The 22,339-nt window shown below is 28.4% G+C and overlaps 7 protein-coding genes across 10 annotated transcripts; 3 read left to right on the top strand and 4 right to left on the bottom strand.

Moving 5' to 3' along the window:
• Window positions 1–157: 157 nt before the first annotated feature.
• On the bottom strand, window positions 158–2,680 carry LOC134831639 (proton-coupled amino acid transporter-like protein CG1139). Its single transcript, XM_063845429.1, has 10 exons — window positions 2,540–2,680; window positions 2,365–2,483; window positions 2,245–2,312; window positions 2,089–2,174; window positions 1,994–2,031; window positions 1,799–1,929; window positions 1,055–1,246; window positions 726–904; window positions 505–674; window positions 158–445 (listed from the first exon to the last, which is right to left on the bottom strand). The coding sequence occupies exons 1-10, from the start codon at window positions 2,641–2,643 to the stop codon at window positions 207–209; spliced, it is 1,326 nt and encodes a 441-aa protein (XP_063701499.1). The 5' UTR covers window positions 2,644–2,680; the 3' UTR covers window positions 158–206.
• A 1,031-nt stretch (window positions 2,681–3,711) lies between these two features.
• Window positions 3,712–7,480, top strand: LOC134831635 (proton-coupled amino acid transporter-like protein pathetic). Its single transcript, XM_063845424.1, has 10 exons — window positions 3,712–3,863; window positions 4,179–4,237; window positions 4,930–5,073; window positions 5,193–5,248; window positions 5,307–5,573; window positions 5,634–5,757; window positions 5,825–6,000; window positions 6,060–6,117; window positions 6,178–6,551; window positions 7,055–7,480. The coding sequence occupies exons 1-10, from the start codon at window positions 3,831–3,833 to the stop codon at window positions 7,225–7,227; spliced, it is 1,464 nt and encodes a 487-aa protein (XP_063701494.1). The 5' UTR covers window positions 3,712–3,830; the 3' UTR covers window positions 7,228–7,480.
• Window positions 7,481–8,465: 985 nt separating this feature from the next.
• LOC134831641 (zinc finger protein 629) lies at window positions 8,466–11,139 on the top strand. The gene is made up of 4 exons (XM_063845431.1): window positions 8,466–8,799; window positions 8,942–9,764; window positions 9,828–10,001; window positions 10,380–11,139. The coding sequence occupies exons 1-4, from the start codon at window positions 8,797–8,799 to the stop codon at window positions 10,517–10,519; spliced, it is 1,140 nt and encodes a 379-aa protein (XP_063701501.1). The 5' UTR covers window positions 8,466–8,796; the 3' UTR covers window positions 10,520–11,139.
• A 556-nt stretch (window positions 11,140–11,695) lies between these two features.
• LOC134831648 (neuronal synaptobrevin) lies at window positions 11,696–16,232 on the bottom strand. Of its 2 annotated transcripts, none has more exons than XM_063845440.1 (5): window positions 15,992–16,232; window positions 15,519–15,660; window positions 15,297–15,455; window positions 14,780–14,831; window positions 11,696–12,968 (listed from the first exon to the last, which is right to left on the bottom strand). In XM_063845440.1, coding segments are annotated over exons 1-5 (504 nt in total). In that variant the 5' UTR covers window positions 15,994–16,232; the 3' UTR covers window positions 11,696–12,819. The 2 variants fall into 2 exon arrangements, with proteins under 2 accessions (XP_063701510.1, XP_063701512.1); XM_063845442.1 differs by lacking the exon at window positions 11,696–12,968 and adding an exon at window positions 14,542–14,616.
• A 1,248-nt stretch (window positions 16,233–17,480) lies between these two features.
• LOC134831647 (diphosphoinositol polyphosphate phosphohydrolase 1) lies at window positions 17,481–18,996 on the bottom strand. 3 transcript variants are annotated; one of them, XM_063845437.1, is made up of 4 exons: window positions 18,857–18,996; window positions 18,430–18,722; window positions 18,216–18,371; window positions 17,481–18,161 (listed from the first exon to the last, which is right to left on the bottom strand). In XM_063845437.1, exons 2-4 carry the CDS (start codon window positions 18,526–18,528, stop codon window positions 17,886–17,888), a joined length of 531 nt encoding a protein of 176 aa, XP_063701507.1. In that variant the 5' UTR covers window positions 18,529–18,722; window positions 18,857–18,996; the 3' UTR covers window positions 17,481–17,885. The 3 variants fall into 3 exon arrangements, with proteins under 3 accessions (XP_063701507.1, XP_063701508.1, XP_063701509.1); XM_063845438.1 differs by having other exon boundaries at window positions 18,430–18,736; window positions 18,857–18,990; XM_063845439.1 differs by having other exon boundaries at window positions 18,430–18,765; window positions 18,857–18,976.
• Window positions 18,997–19,696: 700 nt separating this feature from the next.
• Window positions 19,697–20,500, bottom strand: LOC134829172 (uroporphyrinogen-III synthase-like). Its single transcript, XM_063842167.1, has one exon. It carries the CDS (start codon window positions 20,498–20,500, stop codon window positions 19,697–19,699), a length of 804 nt encoding a protein of 267 aa, XP_063698237.1.
• Window positions 20,501–20,615: 115 nt separating this feature from the next.
• On the top strand, window positions 20,616–21,656 carry LOC134831649 (zinc finger protein 706-like). Its single transcript, XM_063845443.1, has 2 exons — window positions 20,616–20,740; window positions 21,022–21,656. The coding sequence occupies exon 2, from the start codon at window positions 21,031–21,033 to the stop codon at window positions 21,268–21,270; it is 240 nt and encodes a 79-aa protein (XP_063701513.1). The 5' UTR covers window positions 20,616–20,740; window positions 21,022–21,030; the 3' UTR covers window positions 21,271–21,656.
• The last annotated feature ends 683 nt before the right edge of the window (window positions 21,657–22,339 follow it).

Here is a 22,339-nt window from a genome sequence, read left to right as displayed (position 1 = left end):
TATTGAACACATTCTATGAACCCCCTTTACCTTTCCGCAACTCAAATGAATAGCGCCTTGTGAGAGAATCCATTCTGATTGGTCAACGCAACGAAATTCGATTGGTTGGCATTCAAATTCTCGATTTGAGCAAAAGTTCGTTAACCCTTTGCGACGAAATCTTAATTCATTTATTTATATTTTCAGATTTAAATACAACTTTTTGCTTAAAAATAGGTATGGATGATTTCCAATAAGCTCGTATACGTTCCTGTAATTAATCCGCACAATCCAAAGACGATGAGGAAGATATTTCGCCATAATTTCCAGTTGCATGTGCCAAAATCGCCCCAAAAAACTGCCATATCGATCATTGCGGGAGCCACAAGTCCCAAAAACGACAAACACAGCGATCCGAAGAGGGAGATGAAGAGTTCGAGGTTTGGAATAGCAACAGCAAGACCGACTAAAAAGGTAAATTTTGACAGTTTTTTACATTTTTTCGATTAAAAATTAATTTCTTACATGTAATTAACACTAAAATCGTTCTCGTTGCATATTCCTTGAGCAATTGATGACTTTGATTCTTGTCAGACTTCAATCCGCCCCATACGATATCGATTGCGACGTAACATGCCAAGGCGTGAGTAATGAAAATTGCGAATGCCAAAGAGCCTTTGACGATTTGTGAGAGACTAAAACAAGATTTTTTGTTAAATTTGGAAGAATTCAAGGTAAAAACTTACATTTCATGACTCGGCAAGTTGAGTGTAATGGATCCTTGAACATGTTCTCCATAGGCGATGTACCCGAAAAGACCCATGCCGACATATAAGATGACAATGAAGATCATGGAAACGTTCAAGACGCCACATTTTGTCACAAATGCTTTGGGAGTCTTCATTTCGTTCTCCAATGGAAGGATCTGTGAGGCGAAAAAAGTTTGTTTTTATCATTTTTTTAACAATGAATCATCCAATTTAAGAGTCAAAACAAAAAATAATTTGATAAAAATTGTTAATTAAGTGTTAATTAGTGTTAAACAGGTAAAAATTACAGATTGTTAATAACTTACGACACCGATGGCTTCAAGAGCAAACAAAACTGTACCAAAAAACAATGGGAAACGCTTCAATTCGCCTGCAACCTCTTTTCCTTCGAGCGTTAATGGGTCTTTAAAGATGTAATATGCGATGATGCCAAAGGTTATTAACGTCACAAAGTTCGCGAACGTCGAAAAAGGTGCCAAAAGTTTCAAATTTCTGATCTGCAATTCAATTTTTTAATTAATTTTCGTTTTTTTTTAGGTATTTAGGCCGTTTCAAGTTCTTTTTTTTATTTTTTGTCTCATTTAAAAAAAAAAATTTTTTGAAATAATTTTTCATACAAAATGACAAAATTTTAACAATTTTTGATCATTAGGTAATGAATATTTTAGTTATTTTTATGGTAAAAAGAATGAAAATTTAAAAATTTAAAATTGATCTCAGAATATTTTAAGTTTAAATTTTAGACAAAAATTCAAAAAAAAAAATGTCAAAAATTTTGAAAAAATTTTTTTTTTCGAAAATATTTTTAAAGAAGAAAATTCATGTCAAATTTCGTTTTTCAATACAAAAATTCTTAAAAATTAAAATTTTTTAAAAAAATTTTCGAAAATTTCTTTTAAAAATATGGAAAAAGGCAAAAAACAATCAAGTTTGATGAAATTTTCAACTTTTTTTTTTATTTTGTCTCATTTAATTTTCAACTTTTAAAATGAGGCATGAGACAAAAAGTTCAAAAAAAATTTGGAACAGCCTTAATTTGAAAATCTCACCCAATTGATGAAAATCAAAGGAAGCAATATGATGAGCATTATAACTCTGATCTCAACTTCTTCTCCGACGTAAAATTCAGCAATCGATTTGATGTTTGAGGAAACGAAGACGACATAAACACAACATGTTCCTATAAAAAAATTTTTTTTTTTTTTTTGGTAAAAATTAAAAAAAAAAATTTAATTTATCCATACCAAGCTGATACACGATCAAAAAAATATTGATAATTGTCCTGAAAAAAAAAACAATATTTCATCAAAAATACCGAAAATAGCCTAAAAAATCTTACGCAATATATGGCGCCAACTTTTTACATAACGGAGGTCCATCAGACAGCGACAATTCAGCCAATTTCGTGTAAGTTAGACTTCCGATCTGCTCATAAAAAATAAAAAGGTAAATTTACACTTGTTAAGAAACTGAATTGACGTTGAATAATTCATACTTTCTTTCGTTTGCACACTTCGTACTCGGCGGCAATCAACACGTGAATGGCGTATGTGCACACAAATCCTATAAAAAAATGTTCAATTGGACTGCTTATTAAGGATAAAGTGTAATTTACCAATGAAAATTGTGCCTACAGATCCAACTAACCATCCGGCATTGTGAAAGGCATTAGGCATCGCCAAAATTCCCGTTCCCAAAGATCCTTTGAGGAGATGAAATAACGTCTCGGAGTTGCTAAAATATGAAAAAAATTAATTTTTAATGAAAAAAGGATTTTTTCAAGGACTCACGTGATTGGTTTCGCCAACGTACGATTCTCATAAGGATCAAATTCTTTATTTTTGTCGGATTTTGATCGCATTTCGATGTCTTGTTGTCGATTAACTGAACCCATATTCGCTAATTTTGACAAAGATGTCGAGCCAAGAGATGCTAACGGTCGTGCGAATCAACAACAACTACTGAAAAAAAGTCGTTAGAATTTAGCAAAAAGTACTGAGATTTGTTAAAGGTATGAATTGAATAATTGGCCACTTTCAATTAGAATACGAGGCACATAATAATGTAGAAAATAGTGCGCGCATTTATTATGTCGTAATCTCGGTGCTGTGTGAAATTATTGACCTTACCCTTAAGCGATGCTGCGATGATGCGACGACGTCGTTATTAAGAGCTTCAATTCAAAAGGCCTCCATTCAAGAACGCACTGAAAAAAATTAATGAAATTCGTTTGGGTGTTTGTCCGCCGCGCAAATCACGAAAGAGGTTAATCTCGTCATTTTTTGTGTGAAGCAACGTTAACAGGTGCGTTGCTTGAAGTGCTCGAAGCAAAAAATCCAAAGTTGTTGAGAGTACTTTAGACTATGATATGAGCGAATCGATCATTTTTTGGCAAATTTTTGTCAATTAAATCAATTTAAATCAATCAAAAATTTATTAGCACATGAATGTCTCACTCTCAAAATTTTTTTTTTCTCACTTTTTACTCTTTTTTTTACATCTCTGTCACATAGACACTTTTTTGTACACAATTTTTGGGTAACAATTGTAAATTCCTCTTAATTTATTCAAAAGTTTGCCAAAAAAAAATTCGTTTCATTCATAAATTAACATTTTCATTGTCATTCAAGGCACTTTTTCTGTCGTTTTAGATATCGGAAGTGCACTTTTCCAGCCACCTGTTTACGCATTTGTGGTTCCGTACTCACCGAATATCGCGTTGGGAAAGAACGACACGCGGCGTGATGGCAATATCCATCCAGCAAGAGTACAATTCACGCGCGAGAAGCGACCACAGCACATGTTACAGATAAATAATCAACGAAATCACGTACGCACGATGAAAAACATCAACAGAGAAAATTTCTGTGGGCTCTCGCGAGCGAAAATTATTAACAAAAAAAAAAAATCTCCGCACTGCTCGGCAAAATTTAAAAATAGTCCATTCAGTGGGAAAGTGAAAAGCATTACGTAAAGAAGATGTATAAACATAAATAATTAGTTCCTTAATAAGATAATCAACCAAGAAATATTCTAAAAAAAAAAATAAATAAAAACAAGTGAATCGCGAAAAAGGCGAAAATGGCGTCAACTAACGGCACAAATGGTGAAAAGGTGAAATTTACGTTCAATTTCAGTCTCGCGAACACACACACGAGTGACGAAAATTGTGTCTGTTCTACTTTTATTGTCTTTCAAATATGTAGATCATTGACAAATAGTCAACTGCGATGTTTTAAAATAAGATTGCCGTCATTCTTGCGTACTTAGAACGAAAGTCCATTCTTGCTGAAGTAGTAACAGACAATAAAAAAATTCTTGTCCATTGCGCGAATGACGGCAGTTGTTCACATTAATCGTTTGTTGTCGTGGCGACAAAAGCAGAAAAAAAAGTTAATAAAAAATTTTATGTCTTAATTTTTTTTTTAGGATCATCGCCAATATGATAAAAAGAGTAGCATACATGAGTGCAATATCTTTACAGCAAAGTAAGTTTTTTAGAAAATAAAGTTTTTTCAGAAAATTTTGAAATAAAAAAAAAACATTTTTTAGTGAAAATTAATTTTTAAAAAGTTTTTTATAAGGAAATATTTTTATTAAAAAATTATTTTTTTTCATATAAATTTTTGATATTTTTTTTATTTAAAATATTTCTCAAAATTTTGTAAAAAAATTAAGATTTTTTTTAAAATTAATTTTCAATATTTTTTTTGTAAAATTAAAAAAAAAAATTATAAGGAGACTTTTTCATTAAAAATTTAATTTTTGTTAATAAAAATATTTCCTAAAATTGAAAAATTTTCGTAATTTTTTTTTTTCAGTATTTTTTAAGGAGAAAGATTTGAATTTTTTTTATTTAAAATATATCTCGGAATTTTATCAAAAATTAAGTTTTTACCGATTTTTTTTTTAAATTTAAAAAAATCACAAAGAGACATTTTCGTTAAAAATATTTTTAAAACTTTTTTCAAAGGATTTTTCAAAAAAAATTTCATGAAAAATTAATTTTTTTTTATAAAATTTTAATTTTTAATGAGACACAAAAAGATAAAATTTTTAAAAAATTATTTTTTTTTTTTTTTTTTATATTTTATTTTTTTTTTATCAAATGTAACAAAAAGTATTTAATTCATCAAAAATAATTCAATTTTTAATTATTTTTTTTATCTTTAATTTAAAGAAACCGTCGCGAACTTGACGATTGTCCTGTAGAACTCGTTGCTGGATCATCATTTCCTTTAGTAGGCGATGGCGAAGAAGACGATCCTGAATTCGATGTCGAGTACAATCCTTTTGAGCATCGAAAATTAACCCATCCAACAACGTAAGTCATTTATTTATGGATTTTTTTCATTGTCACTGTGCAAAACAATCAAATTATGCAATTTTGTTGTCAATCAATAAAATTAAAAAGACACAAAGTAATAAAATTTTTGTTTTCAGTGATGGCGAGACGTTGATTCATTTGCTCAAAGGTTCTTTGGGGTCAGGAATTTTAGGTAATTTAAAAATTTTGTGATTTTTTTTTCAATAATTTTCATTATTTTTAACTTGTAGCAATGCCTCTTGCTTTCTCGAACGCCGGATTATGGTTTGGATTGATAGCAACATGCGTCGTTGGCTTCACATGTACATATTGCATCCATATTTTAGTGAGATCAGCGCACAAGTTGTGTCACAGGAAGCGAGTGCCATCACTAAACTATGCAGATATCGCGGAATTGGCTGTTCTGACGGGACCTGATAGTTTGCACAAGTATTCCCGTCTCGCGAGATTCTTGGTTGATTCGTTTTTGATAATTGATTTGTTGGGATGTTGTTGCGGTAAGTCGAAAATCTGTCGAAAAATTTAAAATTTTGTTAATTTTTATGAATTTTTTGTAGTTTATAACATTTTCGTCGCACGAAACTTGGAACAAGTTTTCGAAAATTACTTCGGATGGGGCCTGAGTGTAAGATGGTACATCTTCGCATTGTTACTTCCCCTAATTTTGATTAACTTGATACGGTAAGGACCCTTTTTTGTTGTTGAACGAACACGATGATGATACTTTGACCCTTTTTTTGTGTTGTAGAAACTTGAAATATTTGGCTCCATTGTCGATGATTGCGAATACGTTGATTTTCATTGCAATTAGTATCACAATTTACTATTTAGTAACAGATATTCCGGATTTTAATACTCGACCAGCTGTCGTAAGCATCGACAAGATGCCCAAATTCTTCGGGACAGTAATTTTCGCATTGGAAGGTAATCTCATTTCGTTAAAAAAATAATTTTGCAATTAAAAACGAATTTTTTCTTCAAAGGAATTGGCGTTGTAATGTCTTTGGAGAACAATATGAAGACTCCATCTCATTTCATTGGGTTCGTAAATCAAAATTTTCACAATTTTTAACGAAATTTTATTAAAATCGAACTTTTTAGATGTCCCTCGGTGCTTTGTATCGGCATGTCAGTTGTCGTTATCTCATATGCTGTCACTGGATTCTTGGGATATGTGAAATTTGGAGATGCGACTCAAGGTTCAATTACGTTAAATCTTCCTGTAGAGGAAATTCCCGCTCAATCTGTGAAAATTATGATCGCTGTGGCTATTTTTTTGACGTTTGCGTTGCAATTTTACGTGCCTGTCGAGATTATTTGGAACAAGATGAAGAATAACTTTACGAAACACTCTGTGCATGCCGAATATACGTTGAGAATTTTGTTGGTAATTTTGACGGTAGTTATTTCGATTGCAATTCCGGATTTGGAGCCTTTCATTTCGCTCATTGGAGCGTTGTGTCTTTCGACTTTAGGTAAGAAAAATGATTTTTTGCTTGATTTTGTATTGAAAATCGACGATAAGAGACATTTTTGGAAAATATTTTAAAGAATTTGATCTACTTTGTATTAAAAATTTTCCAATTTTGGATTTAAACAACATAAAAATGCTTTTTAAATAAAAATTTTTGCAAAATTTTATAAATTATATTAATACTTTTACTTAAAAAACTTAAATTAAAAATTTTAAAAATTAAAATAAATTTAAATTTTTTAAAAAAATTTAAATTAATTAAAAAATTTAAAATTTTAAAATTAATTTAATTTTTATTTTAAAAAAAATTTAAAAAATTTTATTAAGAAATTAAATTAAAATTAAATAATAATTTTTAAAAAAAATTAAAAAATATTTTAGATCTCAGAATATTTTTTTTAAAATAAAAAAAAAATAAAATAAATTTAAAAAAAAAATTAATAAAAAATTAACTAAATCGGATGAAAAATTTTAAATTTTTAAACATTTTTTTTATATTTTCAGGAATAATCGGTCCAAGTGTGATTGATTTGATCGTTTTCTGCGACGATTTGGGTCTCTGGAAATGGCGTTTGTGGCTAAACTTGACTCTCATCCTGTTTGGTATCGTTGGATTCGTTGCGGGAACATACGTTAGCATCTTAGAGATTATCGAGTTGCATCACTCGAGCAAATAGTTCCTCATATTTTATACCCATAGTGCCTTCATGTTATACGAAATATTGTTTGATAAGGTTGTTTTTTACAGAAATTTTTTATTTTTCATGCGGTTTATAAATATTGAAGCTATAATTTTTGATGAATACAATTTTTTTCAAAGTACAATTTCTTTTGTAGTGCGCGTCAAAATGGCCAGTTGCAGCGTAATTTGCATTATTTGCGTTGTAATAAACAAAGTAAATTGCGTCGGGGTGAATTTCCTTATGAAAAATCATTTCTCATACAATTGGAGGTTGCAAATTTCGGACTTAATGATACTCGAGACTTGAGTTTGGATGAAATGAAGCTTTTTGAGATGAAATTTTGAAGATTTTTCAACTAAAATGAGAAAATTAAGAGGCTTAAAAATTTATTAAGAGGCTTAAAGACAAAAAAAAGCAATTTTAGCTCAAAAAAATTCACAAAAAATTTAAAGATAAAAAATTCAAAAATTAATTTTGAACACAATATCTTGAAAATTTTTATGAAAAAGGGTTGAAAATACGAAAAAATGTCAGAAAAATCGCATTCGAGCTTTCGAATTACTACAAACCACGCAATTTAGTCTAAAGGAATGCCCGACTTAAATACTACGTCGACGGAATTTCGTCACAAAGACCCCTCGAAGTTTAAAATTAAATCAGAGAGGGTGAAAATCTTCGCATTAACGCCTGAACAAAGTGTGGGAAAATAGTTGCGTATTGTTCGCTCTACAGGTAACGCAGTCAGAAGACATCCCTCAAGAAGAAGGTCCTCGTTGCGTGTACGTCGTGCATGGCAAATACGTTTCTTTTGTTATGTGAGGAGGAAAATATATTTAGGGAGTAAAATCGGCAGCTGCATGCCTTTAGAGTACTGTGCCAAAAACAACGACGGCGACGAAGAAGATGGGTAAACACGTTCAAGAAAGGGATTTATTTCCGTGGAAGCATTTCGGAGTGTGTGACGTGACGCATTTTCTTCAGTATTCGCTTTGCGGCTCGACAACCTACACGTGATCTGATCATCCTCCGCCGCAGAAAAAATTTTCAAAATTTTTTATTCAACCTAAAAACACAAAAAAAATTGGAATTAATTAAAAAAAAATATTTTTTAGTGAATTTTCTTAAAGGTAAGAGGATATGTGAAGAAAATAACGAATGAAAGATTCAAAATAATTAGAGGGAATTTTGACGTGCCAACAAAACTGACATTTCTCTGCATTCCGTGACACTTGCTCTCAATAGTACAAATTTTGTGACGACGTGTTAAGTCGAATTTTGTTAAATTTTCAGTTTCTTTACGGATTTTCGACAATTTTCAGCAATCCAAGAGACTTTCACGGGCAACAGAACCCCCGTAACATCCATATCACACGAATTTTTGTACTTTTTTGCACGTATCCATGAGATAAACAGCACTTTCCAAATGTGGATTTACGATAAATGTTGCTTCCTCGGTAATTTTACGCAAAAAACGCTTTAAATCGCGACTCAGGAGATGAAGTTTCATTAAATCAGGGGAGTTTTGTCCTTCAAACACTCTGGAAATACGGAAAAACAACAAAAATGGTAATTAAAAAGGGAATTTTGGGATATTTTTCGTTGCCATACGCATCAATTATTCGTCGTAGAAGATGTCAAAATGTTTTTGTTTCATTTTTGAGAGGAATTTTTGTGCATTTTTGTGAATTTTTGTGTTTTTTCGTTGCAGGATCAAGACGACACAAGCAACAACATGGAAGTAAATTACTCGGAAGTGAATGAAAATAACAATATTTACATCAACAAGCTGCGACATCAGCTGCTGGGCAAGGACAACAACAGTATCAAGCAGGAACCCATGGAAAACGTGGCGCGAAGTCATCTGAAATCGTTGTCGGAGTACAGCAGCAATCGAAATGAGATGCCAGTGACAAAACTGAACGACATGCCCTTCAAAGTGGAAAACAGCGAGCAACTAATGATGCTCCAGTTGTACATTCAGAACAAATATATCGATGATTTTTTACGTAAAACGCAAGCTACGACGTATTTTAATCAGTTGTCGAAACTGATGCGACCTGAATCTCCGCAGCAGCAGCCAACGCAATCTCCCTCGCCTGTGCCTCCGCAAGAACAACCCTTAGATCTATCGCTGAAGTCGGAACGGGCACATAGCGCATCGCCCTCATCATCAACGTCATCCATGGATTTCGACGCGCCCAAATATCCGCATGAATTTCTGCAATTACAATACAACAACAACAATAACACGCCAACAGACCTGTACAATAGAACGCTCAGTAAGTTGGCGAGTAGTAGGCGAAGCAACATGATGATGACGGAAAGCGACACAGAAATCTCGAATGTGATCCAAAACATCGTCAAGGAGGAAGAACAAGTTTTCTCATGCGGGATTTGTAATCAAGTGTTCAACATTCGGGACAGACTCGCAAAACACATTGCCTCGTGTCACAAAAATAAGAAGAAGAGCAGCGACATCACAAAGACATACGAATGTGATGTGTGCAAAAGATCCTTTGCGAGATCAGATAGTAAGTTTTTTCTTTGAATTTTGTGAAATTTTAAGATTTTTAACGAAATTTCTCCTTAAATAGTGCTTACACGCCATTCACGCCTTCATACGGGTATCAAACCGTACGCTTGTAACATCTGTGGTCAAGTTTTCTCGCGTTCAGATCATCTCTCGACACATCAACGTACACATTCTGGAGAAAAGCCTTACAAGTGCCCCTACTCTTTTTGTCAATATGCAGCATGTCGACGTGATAGTAAGTTTTTTTTTAACTAAAATTTTTATTTTTTATTTTATTTTTGCTTGATTTCGAAATTTTTTGACATTTAAAAAATTGATGTGTCAAAAAATTTTGAATTATTTTTTGACATTTAAAAATCTGAAATTTCGTAAAAAAATGTCATTTCAAAAAATTAGCCGAAATTTTAAAAAATTATTTAAATAATAATAACTAAAAATCATAAATTTTCTTAAAGATTTTTTAGAAACTTGTTAAAAATTGTTCAAAAAATTTTTTTTTTAAATTTAATTTTTTTTATATAAAAATTTTAAGATTCAAATTAAAAATTTTTATTAATCTTAACACAATTAAAACTTTACTTACGAAATTTTTTCCATTTTTTTCTCATTTTAGTGATCAATCGTCACATGCGAACACACATGAAACACGAAAACGCAAAGGCTTTAAGCCCCTTGACGACATTCGGTGATCAGAATTTCTCATTCAACAAGGATGACCTGAAGAAATCTTCATTAGTTAAGACTGAGGTATAAGGTCCTGTGTTTATATTTTTTGTTTTTTCTTTTTTTAATTTTAGTTAAGTAGTTTGTTAGTTAGTTCCATAAGAGTTTAAGTCCTTCCTTCAAGAAAGAATTTTTCTTGGGTGCTACTTTTTTTTGCGTTTGTTCCTGAACACGAAAATTTCCATTTGAAGTTTCTGGCGTGTGTGAAATAAAAAAAAAATAAGTTTGATTTATTAAGTTTCTATTTATTATTCCTCAACTGAATTATTACCTTTTTTGTTTTTTTTTCTATCTCGTACTTTCTCTCGTCTTTGGGAGGGTAAAAAAATGTCAAACAAACACACACTAAATGTTAAGTTTTATGATAATTATTACGTTAAGAAGTACTAAGGGCACAAACATGAAAACTATTTATATTAATTATGTTTACTATTAGATGAAAAATGATGTACAAGCATTCATGTTAATTGTAAATTACGAAAAAAAAATATTAGATTGGTTTGGTTTTTGTTGTTTTGTTTTTGGAATTGGACAAAAAACCGTTTAAAAAAGCTTTGAAAAGCAGGTTATAATCTTTATATTAAATATTATACATTGTTAATGTTATCTTTTATGTATGTTTGTATGAGAAAGAACACAAAAAATATTTTATTAGGAACTGTAGGATATTTGGTAAAAATAAAAAGGTTAATATTTTCTAAATAAACTCAAATGTGTTTTGATTATAAATATTTTTTTTACAGGTTTCGACGTGAAATGTTATCTTTTTATATAAAAACTTAAGATATTTTTTTTTTAATTTTCGAAAAATAAAAAATTTCTTTAAAAAGTTCTCAAAGTCTTTAATGAAAAGTCAATTTTAGTCTGAAATTAATTGTTTTTACAACAAAAATAATATTGTATTTATATTATAATATATATAATAATAATATATAATATAATATAATAATATTTGTTATATATTAATATAATGTTTAATATAAATAATATTAAACATATATAATATATTAATAATTTTAAAGAAAAATTATAATTATTAACTAAAAAGGTATGTAAAAGGTAAGATAAAAAGTTAAAAAAAACTCCCAATTTTTTTATTCATTTTTAATTATTTTTATTTAAGTTTTAAAGTTACGTTTTTCATACATTTTATTCCTCATGTTCGGATTTTATTTATTTTTTTTAATATTCAATCTAATTTTATTAAACATATGTTTTTTTTGTTTATTTACCATTAATATAGTTAATTATATTTATATATTTATAATATATGTATATATTATTTATGTCTTAAATTTCTTAAAATAAACATATTTTAAGCAAAAGTAGCTTGTCTTGTTATGTTGTTGTTATTTCTGATGTTTCTGGTAAATAATCTTGATCATTCTATTTCTGTTTTTTTTTTATATCTAAAGATATTTTTTAGTTGATTTGTTTTAATAACAAGAAGCCGCTTCATTTTTAATTAATTAATTAAACGATAACGATTTTAATTCCTCCTTCAGCTTTCCATTTTTTTTTTTTTTTTTTAATTAATTACTTGTGGTTTACAAACGACTATACATAGAAGTTTTTTTTTTGAATAACATGATTTTTAAATGTTCATAATATATTATTCTAAATTTTATTTATCGCAAACATAAACAACTTCTTTTATAATGTATTTAATAATGCTTTTACATAAGAGTATGTTAAAAGTTTGTTTGTTTCATTCTTTATTATTTATTTTTTTTTTTAATTATTCACGTTTTATTTATTTAATTATTTTTTTTAGTTAAAACGAAAGCTGTTTGACTGACTGAAAAGAAAAATTAATTATTCCCTTTGTTTTAATTTCTAACTATACAATTTTCAAACATGATGATTTTTTTTCTATTACTTGATATTTTTTATTTATTTATAGAGGGATCGATTAGTCGTCAAAATTTGATTTTTTAAGGAGAAATTAGAATTGGAGCTTACTTTATTTTTTTCCATGAATGAACATTTGAAGCAAGCTCGCAGCAACGGTTTTCGACTGTTTTTTCGTTGTTTTTATTTGTTGATGATAAAAAGCTGAAAAATTAATTTTTCCTTATATTGCGCAAAAATTGTGTCAAAACGTAAAAATTTGTGAAGTGTCCTAAACTACGGCGTGTAAATACTTTTTTTTAACTTTTCTTGAGAAACTTAACAAAAAATGATCAACAAATATTTTTTTAACCGTCTTCTTGTTTAGTTTTCATTTTTTTTTTGTTTAAAATGTTTGCAAGGGATTAAATATTAATATTTTTTTAAATGTATGTTAATGTTTAAGTTTCATTTTCCTCAATTTTTTTGTGTGATTCTCTTTAGTGACGAATCATCTCGTTATTACTGTTCATCAAAAAGTCACTGTTGTGAACCAATTGTACGGGAGCTGCTGGTTGCTGTGGCATCATTTGTTGCGGAGGAGCGTACATCATCGGTTGCTGTGGTTGTTCTGCCGGCATGAATTTAGCTGCAAAATAAATTGTTAGATTAATTTTTGGGTACGTGACATAAATTGAGTCCTATGTTTATTGGCGAGACAGAGGAGACATTTCATGCTAAAACAGTACAAGAAATATTTTTTACAACATTTTTTTTTTATTTTTTTTTAGGAATCCTCACTCAAAATTAAAAAGATGAAGAACTAAAAATGAAACATCAAAAAAATGAAATTAAAGGACTTTTCGTACAACTTTTGAAAAATTTCCTGATACATTCTAATTGTGTTGTTATCAGTTACCTGTTTTTCAATTCTAATTTATAATTTTTAAAAATATAAAAAAAAATCTTAATTTTGGAAAAATAATAAAATTTCATGAAAGACATGAAAAAATTATTTTTTTTTTATTTTAAACAATTTTTAATTGCTTTGGTTAAAATAAGTTTAAATTTTAAAAAAAATATATTTTTTACTATTTTTTTTTTTTATAAATTATTTTTTTTCATTTTTTTTATAAATTTTTTATTCTTAAAAAATAAATAAATCATTAACAAAAACAAAAAAAAAATAAAAAAAATATATTTTTTAATTTTAATTAATTTTCAATCGATTTGTTTTTAATAAAAAATAATTTTCTGTAAAAAAATTTAAAAAAAAATTTTTTTTTCAATCGATTAAAAAAATAATGATTAAAATTTTTAAAATTTTTAAAAAATAAAAATTAAAAAAAAATTAAATAATTTTTATTCAATTTAAAAATAAATTAAAATTCAAATCAGAAAAAAATTTTTAAAAATTATTTTAATTAATTAATTTCAACTAAAAAAATTAAAAAAAAAATCAGAAAAAATTAAAAAATAAATTATTTTATTTAAATAATAGTTTTTCTAAATTAATTTTAATAATTTAAATGAAAAACAGATCTGATAACAACAACACTTCACTCAAATAAAATAAAATAAAACAAAAATCTCTACAACACAGCCTTTTTTAAAATTTGATACGTTTGAGACAGAGATAGTATTTAGAAATATTTAGTTATTATTTATAGAGAGAGAGAGATACAGGATACGAAAGCTCTATTTCCATTGAAGTAACATTTAATTCAAAACAAAGTAAAAATGAAAACTCTAAAAATCAACATTCGAAACAAAAACATATAAAAACCAAAATATAACGTGTTGTTTTAATGATGTGAGTTACACTGTGCGGTGTTTGATAGTAAAGTAAGTTAAGGTTATATATATGATGGCATGTTATGAAAAATTTATGTTATATATATTCTGGCTGGGGAATCCTTAAAAGTATTTTTTTTATACAATTTGTATTTTTTTTCGTCAATTTTTTGTTTGTTGTTGTTTTTATTTGTTAAAAGTTGGGGAGAACAAAGAAAAAGAGAGAGACAGTAGTAAGAGTTTCATGTAATGGTCTTTCGTGTTTATATCATACATTTGTACAAATCACACGACATTTAAAAAATATTTAATATATATAATATATAAGAAAGCTAATATATGTCTTAGCTAGCTTAGGACGTAACCGAACCTGTAATAGTTGTTGAGTCATTATTTTTGAGATTTTATTTTTTGGTTTTTTTTTTAAGGAATGAATGATTGAAAGGTAGGCGCCGATGTTAATTAGTTATTTTTAGTTAGTTTTGCCTTTTACATGAAGTTTGCTATAATAAATAAAGAAGAGAATCGGGATTCGTTTTTTAGTCTCTTTTCAACATTTTTCTAAGATTTTTTTTTTAATAAGAATTTTTTGTGAAGAAGCAAGATTTGCACGAACGACACAAATTTTTAAAGGATTTTTATGAAAAATTAAAATTTTCTACTTACACACAATGATTGCAAGAATAACCAATCCAATTACTCCCATGATAATCATCATCTAAAATTAAAAAAAAAAAAATTAATTAAAATTTTTTAATTAATTTCAACCTAAGCAAAAAAATTTTTTTGATGTTAAAAAATCAATTTTTTTATTAATTAATTAATTTAATAAAAAATAATAAATAAATAATAAAATTTTTAATTAATTTTAAAATTAATGTTTAAAAAAATTTAAAATAATTAAAAAAAAATAATAAAATTCTTAAATAATTTCATAAAAAATTAATAAATAAAATTTAATTTTAATTTAAAAAAATATAAAATATTTCGTTAAAAAAAATTTAATTAAAATTTTTCAGTTAATTCAAACCAAACAAAAATTATTTTTTTTAAATCATATTTTATGTTGCATTGACGAAATTTGTAAAAAATTTCAAAAAAATTTTTTTTAAATATTTCTGTTTAAAAAAATTTTTTTTTATGTTAAAAATTAAAAATAAATGAACCAGGCGCTTCCTCATACCTTTAAATTTTGTAACCAGAATTTGCGTTTAAGCTTGCCAGCTTGTTGTTCAAACTGCGATGCGCCTTGTTGCAGTGCATCAGCTCTGTCATCCAATTCTGACAACTTTTGATCACGTTCTAAGACCTTCTCTACATTGGTTTTCATAATATCAACAACCTAAATTTAAAATTTGAATTTTGATGAAAAATTTAAAAAAAAATTAAAAAATTAAAAATTTACCTCATCTACTTGCGCCTGAGTCTGCTGTAGTCTTTTTTGTGCGGCAATTTGTTGAGGAGTTCGTGGTCCGCCCACGATTCCATCTTCGCCGCCTTCGCCGCCAGCTGCTGCTGTAGGAGCTAAATTGTTTTCTGGCGCAGCCCTAAAAATGTCAGAAAAAAAAATTTTTCACTTTAATTTTTTTTTTTCGATTAAAAAACTTTTTTTTTTCATTCATTCAGTTTTTCATTCATTCACGTCGTTTCAGTGGGTTTTATGCATTTCACGTTCTTGCTACTTAGACGTCATAGACGACGTCGACACACATTGTGGGCATACCCATTATTGCAGAAGGAACTATAAAATCGATATTAATTATCATTTGAGAAAGTAAGGAAAGTCTTTCTTCTTCACTGATTGACACTTTTTGCACAAAAATTCCGAAAAATTCAATTTTTTCACTTTTTTCTTTGAAAATCTTTGCAATCACTTACATTTTATGAGATTTTAATTATTTTTTGTGTGTGGTAAGGATAATGAATTTGAAATTGGTTCGGGTGACGATGATCTTTTTTAAGCGAATAACTTTTTTTCCGAGGTATTCTTCAACTGACTTCGATCCGAATGCTCGACACGATTTCCGACAATTGCTTGAAACTTTTAGAGGATCACTATTTTTCAATGAATTTTTAAATTTCTTTTTGTCTTTGGTTCTCTATACAATTTGAACTGCAAATTTTCAGATAGCGAAGGATACGCATGCGTAGAAATAATTGATTAGTACAAATCCATACGGTAAAATACTGAGACGAGGTCCCTGCTGGAAAATGGAGGAAAATGTTAACACTTTGTCTGACGATACGGGCTCGAGTTGCGAGTAGGGTGACTTTTTACGCAGCATTTTGCATGACGCATGGCAATTTTTCGAAAAATTGAAAGCTTAAAAAAGCTCTTTAATCTAATTTTTTGAAAAATTTTACCAAAAATTTATTTTTTATGAAAATTTATCAAAAATTTTATTTTTTGACTTTTTGTTTCAAATAAAATTTTTTATAAAATTTAATTTAATTTTTAATTTAAAAAAAAAATGTATTTAAAAAAAATACAAAAATTTTTTTATAAAAAACTATTAATTTTAATTTTTTTAATTTTTGATCATTAAAAAAAATTTTTTTTTTCAAAAATTTAATGAATTTTTTTTTGATTTTTTTTTATTTTTTCATAAAATTAAAAAAAACAAATTTAGTAAAAAATATATATAAGTAAAAGTATAGTAAAAAAATTTTTTTAAAAAATAATTAAAATTTGATATAAATATAATTATAATTTTTTTGAACTTTTCCTTCATGCCAAAAATTTATTAAAATTTAATTTAATTCAAAAAATTTTGAAGTTTTTATAAAAAAAATTAAAAAAAATATATTAAATAATAAAAATAAATTTTATTAAAAAAAAATTAAAATTCGTCAAAAATTAATACGAAAAAATAACGATATTACTCAACATAAAAAAAAAATCGAAAAAAAATTTTTTTTTGAAAATTTTCAATTTTTTTGAAATATAAATAAGAATAAGATAAGAAGAAAAATATTTTAAAAAATTAATAAATTCGAAAAAGTTTATTTTTTTTTAAATTTTCAGTTTTTATGAAATTGGGAGCTAAAAACAATTTTTTATTCAACAAAAATCTAAAAATTAACTTATAAATTTGAAAATAATCAATCCCAACCTTCAGAAGAAAAACTGACTAATTTTCTCACAAAATAACAATAAAAAGCTCCAAATTCGAAAAAGTTAGTTTTTGATATTTTAAACATGTAAAATAAAAATGCTTCAAAATTTTTAATAATAATTATTTATTTTTATTAAAAGATTCTAAATATTTTTTTTCTGTCAATTTTCTGTTTTTTTTTCAACTTGTTTTTCTCTCTGTTTGTTTTTTTTTTTAACAATATCGCAAATCTGAGATTATGCATGCAGTTAAGCGAAATTGAAATATACTTACGACGATGATAATTTTATTATTTTATTTTTATAATTTTTTTTTAGTTCCATTTCAAGGAAAGAAGTTACACGTATAAATATATAAAAAAGTATTTTTTTCCGTTGTTGTTACCTCTAAAAACGTACATGTAGTAAGTATATAGATCTTAATTAATTTTATTTTTTTTCTTTTCTCTTTATCGGTAAATGATTTGCATGAAGGTTTTTTTTGTAATTCAAGAAAGAAATTTTTTTTTAAATTATATTTTTTTAATAATAATAATGATAAATTTTTAAACAATTAAAATCTTTCTTTTTTTCTTTTCTTTTTTAAAGCAAATTCTCAAATTTTCATTTTTACTTCTTTTTTTCTTGTTAGTTTTTAATTAAATGCCTTAGTCTTAGTCAGTTGCTATCTGTGTCGTTGTTGTTTCTTTTAGAACCACTTTCGTCAGAGTTTACAGAATTGCACGTGTTGCTGTCGCATTCTTCCTGCTTCGAAAGTTTCAGTTGTTGCAAGTAGCTGCGTTGCGTCGGTTTGTGAAGTGCCAATTCGGAGAGTGCCGCCTCAATTGTGAACCATTGTCGTTTGCGCCCGATCGTTTTGGAGTCTTCCCATTCCTCGAGCTCCTTCGTGACAACAAGGACGAACACTTCGGTCCTGTGTTTATGCTCGTGGTTCTAAAAAAATTAATTTTATGAGAATTTTTCGAAGAATTTTCATGAAATTCTTACTTCAAACATTCCTAAACATCGCCCGAGTTTACCAACGACGCCGGCTTCTTCTAAAACTTCGCGAACAGCGGTTGCTGACGACTCTTCTTCAGGTTCGACGCCTCCGCCGGGCACGATCCACAATTCGGGACGGCGAGATGATGTTACGAGCAGCACCTAAAAAGCAAATTTTGACGTGAAAATGTGAAAAAAGTGAAATTTTGGGGGTTTTTACTTCTGCTTCGGCATCAGAGCGCACACAGATGCAAGCGGCACGTCGACGATATCCATCTTCATCGTAGATACGAACGGAATTTGGCTTTTCCTTGACCATTACCGTCACTCAGAGCGCTTCAATTATGCGAAGATGGGGTGAGAGAGAGACAAATAACAACAAATACAACAAAAAACGTAAGAGTACAAAAAATAATGATGAAATCCTAATCTGGGCGCCCCTGCTTGTTATAACAAACTCGCGTTGTTCTTTGTCATTGCTTCTTCGACAGAAATTCGACAGTGAATGGTGATCTGAAAAGCATGATCTATAAGAACGACAAAAAACAGAAGATTTCTACAAAAATATTGTTTTTTTTCCTTCTTCTTATTCTTTTCACAGAGCTGTATTGACGGCAGACGACGTACATTTAATGTTTATTACTTACCTAAGTCAATCCTCGTCGTCGTTGTCGTCGTCGTGCTCGAAATTAAGTGAAAAGCAACATTTTTTCTCGTGCTGCCAAGATTGAGATGCTTGTCGTTGACGGAGATGCGTGTCGTGAATGCCTGGATTCGGACTTGAGACGATTTTCAAGAGTTTCTTTGCCCAAAAAATCTTTGAAAATATTGGATTGATCAGACCAGTGTGAAGATTTAATTTGTCCGTCAAAAATTCAAAAATGACTGTTGCAAATGTTTTAAGTCGATGCCGTAAATTTAAGAGACGATTTGTGAAAGACACAATTTTTTCGACAAAAAGTGATGAAATTTCATCAATTTGGTAAGAAAATTCATGTTTTCGCATATTTTGGGTCTTAAAATGATCTTTTTTGACCAAAAATTTAAAATTTTTACCTTTAAATGAAAGTTCTTTAGACCTCAAAATGACCATTTTTGATCTCAAAAAGAACATTTTTTAACTTCTGCATTAAATTTCAGAACGTGACAGTTCAATTCATGAACCAGATACGACAATTTTCGACGTGCGAACCTCTCCGCCATCTAAAAATACACTCAGATTCGCCAAAAATGATCAACTTATCGAAGGTAATTTTTACAAATTTCCAATTTTCATCCAAAAATCAACTTTTTTCATCCAAAACCAACAGATCTGAGACACGGAGCATACACAAATCCCTTCGCGCTTGAAATTGAAGCCTCTGAATACGGATATCGGGACTCTGAATGTTGAAAATGCCTAAAAAATTAAAAAAGTTGTATATAGTTTGTATTAAAATATCAAAATTAACAAATTTAAAGACTAGATTTTGAAGCATCTCATAAATTTATGAGTCTTTAAAGGTTTGAAGACATTCCAAAAGCCCTTCAGGTGTCGGAGACGATGCTATACCATGACACTCAAATCCATTTTGAACGATACTTTGCTTCGTTGTCTCTCCAATAGCGATAATTTTCTTGTTTTTCAACGTTAATTGTCCTTTTTGAAGGATTTCTTTACAGGAATTTACGCCGCTTGGGCTAAAAAATACCAAAAGTCGAATTTTTGAATCGTCAATGATGGTTTTTAAATTATTTTCTAATTCTGGATGAGGAATTGTGTCATAAGAATCGATAATTTTCAATGAAATTCCATTTTCTTTCAGTCTCGAAGGTAAAACATCAGATTTTATGGAGCTACAAGGAAAGAGAAGAGGCTTTGAATCTTTTTCAAAATCGTTGATGATCATTTCCGACAACTTTGAGGCACTTCCAGAGTCTTTTCCCGCAGGATTGAGATCCAATTCGACGCTCGCTTCATTCCATGTACTTGCTCCAACGCAATAATTTTGTTTGTTTTTCCATTCGGAGGGCAGTTTCTCATTGGAGAGAGCTTTAACGACAGCTGTTACACTTCGAGGACTCGTGAAAATGATGCCAGAGTAATTTTCGGGAGTTTTTAATGCTTCCTTCAGTTCTGACAAATTTTTGTATTCGAAGTCGATGGATGGCACGAGAAATGACTCGAAATTGTTTGATTCCAACAATGATTGATATTTTTGAAAACTTCCTCCTTCAGAACGGAAAATGGCGATTTTTTCCATGTCCTTTTTGGGCTTTTTGCTTGCAGGCTCTTCGCTACATTCCGACATTAAAAATTAATAATTTTTCAGCAATTTTATTTTTGTTTACTTATCACTTTCATTCGTCTCATAGCATATGGGTACGGTATTCCGACGAACAACAAACTTCGGAGTGGGTTATTTTTGAGACGAATGAAAGTGATAAACTGGCAGTAGTGTAAAGCCATCAAAATTTTGAAGAAAAGCCACAAATTTTCCTTGATTTTCTTTCAAATTTATTTAAACTCGACTCGACACATTGTAGCATAGGTAAGTCTTGACCTTCGTTCTTCAAAAAATCATCAAGATTTAATGTGAAAATTCATTTAAAATTATAAAAACTTGAATTTTCACAACATCAGCATCGTAAAAGTGTGTCATATTTTACTCAATTCTGAATTAAAGTCACATCTTCATTGATAAATCCGCGCATTTGATGCCTTTTAACTCTAAAAAAACCTGTATTGATGTTTTTGCATGCGGATTTATTTTTATGAAAGTTTTTTTTTGTGCATGCAAATTAATTCATTTTCATAATTTATTTTTTAGATATATAAAAAATGGCTCGCGGTCAACAAAAGGTTCAATCGCAACAAAAAGCCCAAGAAAAAGCCGCCAAACTGAAGAAGCAACAAGGACACAGTGCAGCAGATCAGAAGAAAGCCGCCTCAAAAGCCCTCGTTTTCAGTTGCTCCGTCTGCAAGTCACAAATGCCCGATCCCAAAACCTACAAACAACATTTCGAGAACAAACATCCGAAGAACGAGCTGCCTGCTGAATTGAAAGACGTTCAAGCATGAGAAGACGATGAAAATTTGATGACGATAACACCGAAATTGATGATTAATATTAACTAAATTTACAAAAAAATGCAAGAAATTGTGTAGAGTCGCACTTTTGAAAGCAATCACAAATTTTTTCATTTTTTTTTTGTTCCAAAATTTCCAAAGTTCTCTCTTTCACAATATTTCGCAATAGTTCAAAAATTGTTGAAAAAAATGCTGATACACATTTTTGCAAAAATATCTATAGATAGTTTCCGTGTTTAAATGAAATTTTTATGTTAAATTGAAAAAAAAGAAGTTTGTAGATGAGGAACAAAATTTTATTTAAGTTTTTATAAAAAAATAAGAGAAGTTACTGAAGTTTGATTATTACATATGAAAAATGGAGAGTAAATAAAAATTGATCAAAAAATTAAATTAATTTTGAGTTTTCATTAAATTTTGAAAATCTTTTATTTAAATTTTATTTTTTTTATTTTTTATTTAGAGAAATTTTATTTAAAACAACTATTGCATGAACTCAGAAAAAAACACTTAAAATTACAGAAGCAAAAAAAATTCTTTGTAAAATTTTAAAAATTCACAAAAAAATTTCTTTTAATTTTGTCATCATTTTTAAAAATTTATATTTTTATTTTCAGAAAAAAAAATCCTAAAAAAATATTTTATTTAATTTAAAATTTTTTAATTTTTTTTTTAATTTTATTTTTTAATTTTTTTAATTTTTGAATTTTAATTAAAATTTTTTTTTATTTTTTTAAGATTTATTTTTTTTATAATTTTATTAAAAAAAAAATTAATTAAAAAAATTTAAATGTTTAACAAAAAAATCTAATAATTTAGGAAATTTAATTTTTAATTAATTTAATTTTTAATAATTTTTATAATTATTATTTTTTTTATATTTACCCCAGCTCACAAAAAACGATTTTGAACTTAAGGCGACGCCTTAAAAAAGTTCAGAGATTTTTTTTGACATGGGTTCATGGCGGTAAACAATACAGAAACACGTGCACAATACGAGACCCCATGCGAAAACGTCGCGTGCCATCACACATTGCGCATTAGGGTCAAAATTAGCGCG

The sequence above is a fragment of the Culicoides brevitarsis genome, chromosome 2 (genome assembly GCF_036172545.1).
Source record: "Culicoides brevitarsis isolate CSIRO-B50_1 chromosome 2, AGI_CSIRO_Cbre_v1, whole genome shotgun sequence".
In the NCBI taxonomy this organism is placed as follows: domain Eukaryota; kingdom Metazoa; phylum Arthropoda; class Insecta; order Diptera; family Ceratopogonidae; genus Culicoides; species Culicoides brevitarsis.
This window is presented reverse-complemented; position numbering and strand designations above follow the sequence as displayed.